Source organism: Dermacentor silvarum, unplaced genomic scaffold, assembly GCF_013339745.2.
Source record: "Dermacentor silvarum isolate Dsil-2018 unplaced genomic scaffold, BIME_Dsil_1.4 Seq1024, whole genome shotgun sequence".
In the NCBI taxonomy this organism is placed as follows: domain Eukaryota; kingdom Metazoa; phylum Arthropoda; class Arachnida; order Ixodida; family Ixodidae; genus Dermacentor; species Dermacentor silvarum.
Genome location: NW_023605465.1, coordinates 18,531 through 27,682, shown reverse-complemented (window position 1 = coordinate 27,682; position 9,152 = coordinate 18,531). Strand labels below are relative to the sequence as shown.

Below are 9,152 nucleotides of genomic sequence, written 5' to 3'. Positions count from 1 at the left end.
ATTAGATGTTCCTGTAAGTGGTTTAACTTGTTTAAATACCTAAAATGTTTGTGTCCCAAAGGAGGCTATTGCATGTGTTAATCGTTAGTAAAAGTTACAAGAAAAATCCTGAACTTTGAGCTGCCAGACAACGAAAGCCCCGATTTCTCACCGGCTTTCATCTTTTAAGACAATGCCCCCTGAATTTAAAGGAATATAAAACCAGAAAACGAAGGACCCCAATGTATACACAAGAGAGAACAGAGAAACTCAACAATCAAATGCCATTTATTGTACAAAACTTCCTATGTACAGTGACAATATATACAGGCACAGACATTAAAACAGAAACCAGGGCTCAAGGCGCATTGAAACCAGTTCTGTGAATGACAGAATAGCTATGCCAACTGTTCAACATTGTGTGGTCTGTCATCTATAAGCCAAAGTCTGAGAGAATTGTCCACTTTGTCTGAATCGTTGAATGTAAAGAGACTGTCACTGTCGTCATCTGAAAGCTCTGGAAATTTCCTCTGCCCCGAGGTTGTGGCATAGACTGGTAATGTTGGATGGAGGCTGCAAAGAAGAGCATAAATGTTAATGAGGCCAACTGGTTTTCCACACCTAGGTGAAGGTCATGCTACAGAGGTTACTTGGGAAAAAGACAAGACGAAAGGATGAAATGAAAACGAGGTGCACAAACTCTGTTGCAAACTTTGTTTTTGTTTGGTCTTTCTTACGCTTTTCGTTTCTAGATAACATGGTGCAGCAGGAAAGTCCTGGAGGGTTCACTAATAAATCATCCCTTCAAAACAAAACTGCTCACCACTCCACTGGGGATTAGACTCATGCCCCTGTGGCAATGTGCAGATAGGAGCTGGATGCACTCATCAATGCGCTATTGTGCAGCGTTGGCACTTGATAATTAGTGCACGGTTTTGTGCACCATGCAGATAGACTGTGAGAGTAGTGGTGCATGTATTTTGGATGTCCCAGCAGGCGATAATGTAACGTACGATAATGACAGCATGTGAAATTGCAAAGGATAAGTTGTTCTTGAGAAAATGGCAGTGCCTACTTTGGGATCCTGCTGTCGCTGTAAACGAGCTCACAGCCACAGGAATCAATGAAGCCTGCCAGATATAAATCTATATTTTTATTTCATTTCTTGCCTGCTTGGTCGTAAGAATTACTGACGGCAACCATTAGTGTTTACAGCCTTTCTTGCTTATGCTAAGTGTGACACAGAAGTAACGCTGCTGGTATTGTGCTGTGGCATTCAAAAGCGGGTAGCATTGGAATGATTGCCATGACATTATGGAGAGTACAGTAGAACGTCGCTGATACGTTCCCGCTTAATACGATTACCCGGCTCCTACGTTCGCAATCGCGAAAAATAAACTTAACCACATAGAGGAATGTGTTAATACAACGCGAACTACTAAGCGGCAAAAACAGGCAAACGCGGCGCGCTGCGCTACGACTTGCCGAGGTCGCAGCGGAGGTGGTGGCGGACGAGGCGCCTGAAGACGGTGGCGAGAACGAAGGCTTGCGCCCACCGGCTACCTTCGCCGAAGCCCTTGCTGCCCTGGAAGCCTTACAAAGCTTCTTTCGCACGAAAGACAACGAAAATGCGGACAAGGGTCTGCAATGTGTGCAAAAGGAGTTGTTCCTGTCCAAGGTGTGACGCACCAGCAGAAAATACAGCCGAATCTCGATAATTTGAACTCGAAGGGGCCCGAAAATTTGTTCGAATTAAAAGAAGGAATTATTTTTGACATATTTGTGCACCATAGCGCTACGTACGAATGGTGCGAGTCATGAAATATCGCGGCGCGCAAGCACATAGCGAGCGAGGGCCACGAAACTGCCCACGCCGGCCAACGCTCGCATCCCGATAGCGCCTCTTCCTCTTCTGTCATATGTAAGAGGCCGCCTGCGGCGCGAAAAAGAAGAGCACGTGAAGCATAGTGTTCGGAACGGCACGAGCTCTCGAGGCGCGGGAGCCGAGGCGTAATCGGGGGATGAACGGCGCTGTCGGTAGATTATCGACGTGGCTCCGGGCCAGGAAGGTCGCATCGCCAGCTCCGCTCTGGCGACGGGAGACTTGGGGGTCTGGCTGAGTCCGTGACGTTGGCCGTCCAAGGTGTGGCCGTCGACCTCGGCAAGTTCGAGCGAGGCTCCTGGACTGGCTGCAGCCTCTCACGGCAGGACCGGGCACCCCAGAGAGGATCCCTCTTCCGCAGCAGACCGACACGTTCGATTCTCCACGGGACGCCACGTCGGCACTCGTGAAGAAGTTGCGACGCATCCCGACGCTAGGCCTATCCAGGTGGGCCTAAGCAACGCCGAGCGCCATCACTGAAGAATTACTGACGAGCTCATCACCGACGAAAGTACTGGCGAGCTCACCACCGATAAAGAGGCGACGTGACGACTACAAGGCGACTACACCATCAACGAGAGCACCAACCGCTGGGGAAAAAGAGCCGACAAGCCGGAACACACGTTCAAAGACGGGTGCAGCAAGGTGACTCTTTGTAGCGTTTCAGGCGTGCGTCTCGGCGATAAGACAGGGTTGCCTTACTTTGAAGGATTAGCCGCCACAGACGAGTGTAGGCGCAGATTAGGATTTGTTTAGTGCATGAAGCTTCAAGTTGTTCTTGTATTTGTTCAATATGTTTTAGTGTGCTTGATTTTTCTTTTTAGTTTGAGTCTCGAGTTTGCGTGCTATTAAAAAATCTGTTTGCTGTGTCGCCATCCGTCTTCCTTCTCCATCTCTTCTAACACCCGCACGCCCCTGAGATCGGTGACAAAAAACATCACATCTTCACAACCACAATCTCTCTCTCTCTCGCATCCAGATAACAGCAGTGAATGAAGCATCAGGGAGCGGGCAGTGCCGGCACAGTGACGCACGCGCGTGGAGACTGTCGAAGGTGAGGGAGGAGGGTGGCAGGGAAGCGCATTTGGCCTCGGCAACCCAGTCGCTTCGGTGGCTCCCTCTCCCTCTCAACTCTGTCGTAGCTCCCTCACCTTCGACTGTCTAGGTGCCGGCGCCACCACCGTGCTGGTGCCGCCACTACCGCCGGCCCTGCACCAGCTTAGCCCCGCTTCCCAAGTTTCGTTTTCTGCCGTTGAAGCGAGCGTTGGCCGGCGTGGGCAGTTTCGTTGGCCAGACTGGGCCTCCGCGTTGCTTCCCTCTGCGCCGCAGCCGCAGCATTGGCTGAGACGTCGGCACGTACACGCATGTACTGGCGCGACGCAGAAACGGTGACCTTACCATTTGAGAGAGCAAATTTCGCCGGGTATTTTTTTTCTTTCTTTGTTTCTCCGCACGGCGTTAAAGGGTCTCTCCTAAGCTTTTGCTTTATGGCGGTGTCGGAGCAATGCCAGTCGGAGGCCCGCCACATGATTTGGCGTGCTGCTGAGAGCATTGTCAGTGCGCGGTGATGTTCGATTTAACCGTCGCAAATGCTTTTGTATTCGAATTACCGAGCGTTCTCGCCCATTGGAATACACATAACTTTGACGGGACCACAGCGTCAGTTCGAATTAACGAGATTCAACTGTAACTATGTTTTGCAAGAAATAATGTTTTCTGCCCTTGCACCTCAATATGGGCTTATCAGCTTCAATTTTTACTGGATTCGGATCGTACGTTTTCCCGGATCGTACGTTTTTTTTTTCGCGTATTTTTTGAAAACGTATGAACGAGGTTCTACTGTATATGGTTGCGCTACTTTCATTTCTCACTGCATCATATGCCATGGCCACAGAGCCACCACTGCATAGGTGGCCATGGTGTTCTGCTGCTGGGCACGAGGCTGTGGGTTTGATTCATGGTGTTGCGGTTGCATTCTAATGGGGAAGCAATGCAAAAAATGCTTGTGTGCCGATATTTTGGTGCACATTAAACAACACCTGGTGGATGAAAATAATTCGAAGCCCCCCACTAGAATATCTTAGTCAAACTGTGACTTCGAGCCATAAATTCCAGCCAATTATTGTCATGCATGTCCCCTAGCACCACCACAATTGGTTTTGAGGCTAGCAGAGATGCCTGCACTTGTTCATGAAGGGAGCAGGGCAATAAATAGACAGTGGGATACAACTTGTACAGCTGCTTGAGTTCAAAGAGAAGTTATCTAAAACTAGAAATAGCGAGCAGGTGTTGCCCAAAATTGTGTACAGTAGCCGACCGATTTTCCGGACTTCGCGGGGGACTGAAAAATAGTCCGAAAATCTAGCAGTCCGAAAACCGAACAGTCCGAAAAACTCGCCTCCCCCCCCCCCCCACCCCCACCAAGAGAAAAAAATTATGAGGCTGAGAGCGGCTTAAGAAAATGTCGCAGTTTTGCCCAAAAAGCGGGCATCGATTGCGATAGCAAATTATAGACAGCAATACGAAGTAAGGATGTTAGCTTTATCGGCCGTATAAAGTTGTAAATATGCGCTTACTAACTAAATAAGCACGGTGTCACGCGCGCACAGGTTACATGAACACATCTCGCTCGATGACCGCGGGCAAATTGACCTTTGCGCTGTCTATTCTCTCGCTTCAACGCGAACGTCGAAAAAAAGAGAAGAACAGCGCGTACGAAGCTACTGGCACTCGGCGCACGTCCTTTGTACCCATTGCAGATCGCTTTCAAGATACGGTGCCTGCGCGGCAGCAGCCGCAGGAGCTGAACGCAACTTCCCACCGACTACGTCGCCTTCTCCCCGTGCCCCGCGAGCGAACGAAGTCTGCGCGCATCCGGCCGCCTTCCTCTCTCGCGTGCGCGAGGCAAGCTTTCACCCGTACACAGGGTACGGCGCAACCGAAAAAAAAAAAAAAAAAAACGGATTCCGCTTAAGTGATAATGACGATAGTGCTGAGCTGACCGAAAAAAAAAAAAAGCAAGTGCCGCTTTTTGGAACGTTTTGTTGGCCAAGGAAGAGTGGGCATGGTCTCGGAGACGGGAGGATAGCGTGTGTCTACCAATCTTGAAGGCTATACAGGGGGGGCACTGGAAGCCAAGCCCGGCCAAGCCAGCAGAAAATCCAACATGGCGGCCCCCAAGATCGGGTAGCGGGGCACGGAGCGTGCGATTCAGTCCGGAAAATCGAACATTGGCACCTAGATTCGTCCGAAAAATCGGTCGCGAAAATGCATTAGCTCCATGGGAATCCTGACGGTACATCTGTGAAGTCCGGAATATCCAACAAGTCCGAATTTTTGGAGTCCGAAAAATCCGTCGGCTACTGTATTGCAACCGTTTTGCTAGCATGTGAAGTGTGCAATGGAAGAAACATCATAGTTCAGCCACAGAACATCAATTTCATAACCTTCCGCTCGTAACTTTCCTCAAGCATGTATGTTACATAATACAGCATGCATATAATAAATGCTCTAATGGTGCTGCAGTAAGCCACCAACTGCACAGCAAGTATAAAGTGGCTTCAAGAGCAAGAATCTGGTGACTATCTCACCTGATACCATTTACGCAGTCGTCATGAGCCTTGAAGAAAAGGCCTGGTTTCTTGAGGGGCTCACAGTCCTCAAGCTCTAACGGCTCAACTTTAAGATCCCAAGCAGTGACGATGCCATTACTGTTCCCTGAAATAAGGTAGTTTCCGCACCTGAAAATTCAGAGGAAAGCAAGACCATGACCACCTTTGAAGCCAACCTCCCTTTTGTGGCTGGAACTTCGGCCAACACAAAAGCAATGCGACTTGTAGTGAGTAACAGAATACGGAATGTGGAAGAACAATGCCAACAGGGCTCATATCCAGCACATCCCATTTTGTTTTTCATTCTTCTTTTCCCATCATGCGTCAGGCCAAGTGACCAATCCAAGATTTAAGAGCCTTGTAGTGGTGGCTGAGCTATGTCTGGGCTAATTACAAAGGCCAAGAAGAATAAAAAACGATGAAATGGAATGCTTAAAAATATGTCCCCTGGTAAAGTCATCTAAACATTCCGCAATCCAAAAAATAGCATGCTTTCATTTTCGCCTTCACTGTGAAGAATGCCCCCATCTTCAGACACAGTAAACCCAACTTTTATGACACAGAACATGAAGCAGTCCTAATTCAGGTCAATGTACAAGCAATGGCTGTGTTCACTCTATGTTGCACCACTTTATTATATTACCTTCATTTTGCATGCCCTAATGATGTACTCACAGTGCAACTACAATTATAGATTCAAGGGGCCCTGAACCGCTCTTTATCGAAGCCGAGAAATGCATTTGGAGTTAAAACAGAGTATTTTAGGAATACTGTGCCACAAAAAAGTAATTAAATGCGTACAGCAGAAGTGGAGTTGTTGGCAAGCAAAGGTTGCTATTATCCCCTTTGCGGTGCTCCCGCTTCTTCAATGCCTTGCACTGCAAAGGCATCGGCGGAGCAGGGCGTGCCCACAACGCACTGCCTACTGAATGACACTGTGGCGCGCAGTTCAAGCTTTGAGATTTTGAGTATTCACGTAGATGCCACTATTTCCGATTTTGGCACCTATGATGCGCCAAACACGGTTGTCCTCAAAAGAGCCTCAGTGCGCACAGCGAGCGGACTCAACGCAGCACCCAGCGGTGGCCATGGTATCTATGCTACGAAGCAGACCGCAGCTGCATGCCACTGAAGTGCATTTGCACAGCATTTGCTTTGTGCACGACAGGGCTTGAGTGCACACTTGCGCTCATGTGCTTCAGTCTGGCCGTGCTATGTGGTGCAGACCGGCTTTTCTTTGCACCAGCTTGATCGACAGATAGCGCCACATCTAACTTGCGCATTTTGAAGCGCTATCAACAGCTCAATACGAAGTGAAATCTGCCAAGGCACCAAGTCAGGAGCAACCAGGGGTGAGCGTGAGCTGGCAAGCGTGCGTGTGGTCTGACCTTAAGTTTCACGAGATTCCAGGCTAGATGAGTGTTCAAAACTAGTTGAAATTAGTGAGACCCGACGACTGCGACACCCATAAGCAGGGTGGCCAAAGTTTAATTCTTACGTGGGCGGCCGTGGCCGAGTATGAGCAGACAAAAGTTGGCTTTTTCTGGAAATACATAATTCGTATCGCAATTCAAATGCAGATTTTCACTTACTTCAGCCTGCTTATTAAATTGTGTCAATATATATACACAGTAACAGTAGGAAGAAGGGCACTGATCCAAACACCCCCCTTGATTGATGTCAGCTACAGTAGAACCCCGCTGATGCGTTTTTCATGGGACCGTAAAAAAAATAAAAAAACTAATAAAATAAAAGAAAGAAAGAACGTAAGAGCCGGGAAACGCAATAGCCAAGAAATCAGGAAAATTGTGAAATGAGAGTAGTGGTGAACTGCACACAATTTTATTTTAATTCATACATTTCAAAAAAAAAAGTCGCAGTTTCGCCCGAAAGCCGAAGCATCAATTGCGATAGCAAATTAGTAGACAGTTATACAAAGTAAGGATAGTAGTTTTATCGTCCCTATAAACTTGTAAACAAGCAAGGTGTCCAGCGCACACAGGCAAACATGAACACATCCCACTCCATGCGCCGCCGCGCAGTACGCAGTTGATGCCAAAGTACAACAACACCCGCTATCCCTCCCTCCCCCCTGTGCGTAGAGCGCGACGGAAGAAGGTGGGCTTCCTCCCCGCTTTTTTTTCTTGTGTGCACGAGATTTACCCGCGGTAGTCGGCTCCCCTCGCACATACAGCATACGTTGCGCGGCGACGGCATTATCGCCCTTGGACATACTACGGAAAACTAACGCGAAAAAGAAGTGGACGAGCAAGAAACGACGAACACGGGCACTGTTTGTCGTTTCTTGCTCATTCACGTCTTTTTCGCACTAGTTTTTTCTTAAGATGGAACTGCACCAACGGGCCCAGCTCTCAGTTTTGATGTTTATACGGAACATCTATGCGCCAAAACCAATTTTAGCGCCCCAATGCGTCATAGACACCATTTTTAGATAGCAAATACGGATCTCAAGGGCCATGCTTTTACTGGCAGAAACTGAAAATACGTCATAGGTGTCGCCCTGGGCACTTTGGGCGGCCAATCCCATTGTCAAGCGACATGAAAAGTCAACATGGCCGCTCGGGCCGGCAGTTCGCAACGCACGATGCGGGAACGGTTCCACCGTTGCGACGCAACAGCAGGGTTACCAATGCATTGGGTCCTATAGGAGCTATGCCGGGACCAGCCGAAAATGACATAACAGACGGGAAAACGAAGCACCCGGGAACGTACCAGCAGGGTTCTCTGTATTGGCCAATAGCAGCCACGCATGATAATCTGCTATATGACGAAATAAAGCAGCCAGAAAAGAGTGAGAAGGCTTCTGTTGAAAGTGTGTTTGAGAAAAAGGTGATTTCGTGCTCCGCTTGCAAGCTCCACGCGCCGTGCATGACTGCAAAATTACGCTGCTGTGAACATCTGTGACTGTGTTTTTTACCGAGCCCGAGGGGCAGTTCAGGACTCCTTTGAAGTTTTATGTCATCTCCAAGATATAGCGTTTAGTATAATAAGGCTACACGCAAGAATATTTCAACAAAAAGACACAATAAAGTAACTTAAAAAGTAAAATTTTGAACAGGTAGTAAGGCCAAGCTAAGGCTCAAGTGTTTTCGCTTGAAATATATCACTGCACTAGCACTACATAAGCACTCCTTTCTGGCTAACCAAACTACTTCAACAGATAAAAAGTGCACAATCAGAAAACAAAAATCAGAAAACGAAAAAGAAGATGAAGTCTATCGCAATTGCATTACTTAACAGACAGAACAGAACTCAATTCTGCCAGAACAACCCACCGGGAAAGCTCGAAGTACATGCGCTGGTGAGTCGTGACAGTCCTTTTCATGCAGTACAACACCTTGCCCAGATTACGCAGGTCCCAGCAGAGAATCTCTGTGTCCTGGAAAAGATAATGCTATTAGAAAATCAATAGTCAGAATAAAAATGTGATGACAAATTACGAGACGAAAGATGGAGAGGTTAAATTAAGCTGCTCCTGGTTTTCAACTGTACACTGTGAGGAGTAAAGGGGACAGAAAAAATTATGGCAGAACTCATCTCCCGATGACTGCCGATGGTAATGCGATTGCTAAGCATTCAAGCAGTAGTGACACACAGTATTTCTCAAGTGATGTTTATTTAACATCTGTAGGTGGTCAGTCTGAGATTTGCGCTGCTTC

General features: G+C 47.9%; 1 protein-coding gene across 1 annotated transcript; it reads right to left on the bottom strand.

Annotated features, from left to right (window-relative positions):
* Window positions 1–249: 249 nt before the first annotated feature.
* LOC119434363 (telomerase Cajal body protein 1) lies at window positions 250–8,914 on the bottom strand. Its single transcript, XM_037701535.2, has 3 exons — window positions 8,769–8,914; window positions 5,452–5,601; window positions 250–552 (listed from the first exon to the last, which is right to left on the bottom strand). The coding sequence occupies exons 1-3, from the start codon at window positions 8,816–8,818 to the stop codon at window positions 378–380; spliced, it is 375 nt and encodes a 124-aa protein (XP_037557463.1). The 5' UTR covers window positions 8,819–8,914; the 3' UTR covers window positions 250–377.
* Window positions 8,915–9,152: the final 238 nt, after the last annotated feature.

Coding starts and splice junctions, on each gene's coding strand:
- LOC119434363 (XM_037701535.2), bottom strand. CDS start 8,818: ATGAAAAGGACTGTCACGACTCACCAGCGCATGTACTTCGAGCTTTCC. Junction 5,602..8,768: donor ATGTACTTCGAGCTTTCCCG/GTGGGTTGTTCT, acceptor CTGAATTTTCAG/GTGCGGAAACTACCTTATTT. Junction 553..5,451: donor GACTGCGTAAATGGTATCAG/GTGAGATAGTCA, acceptor TCTTCTTTGCAG/CCTCCATCCAACATTACCAG.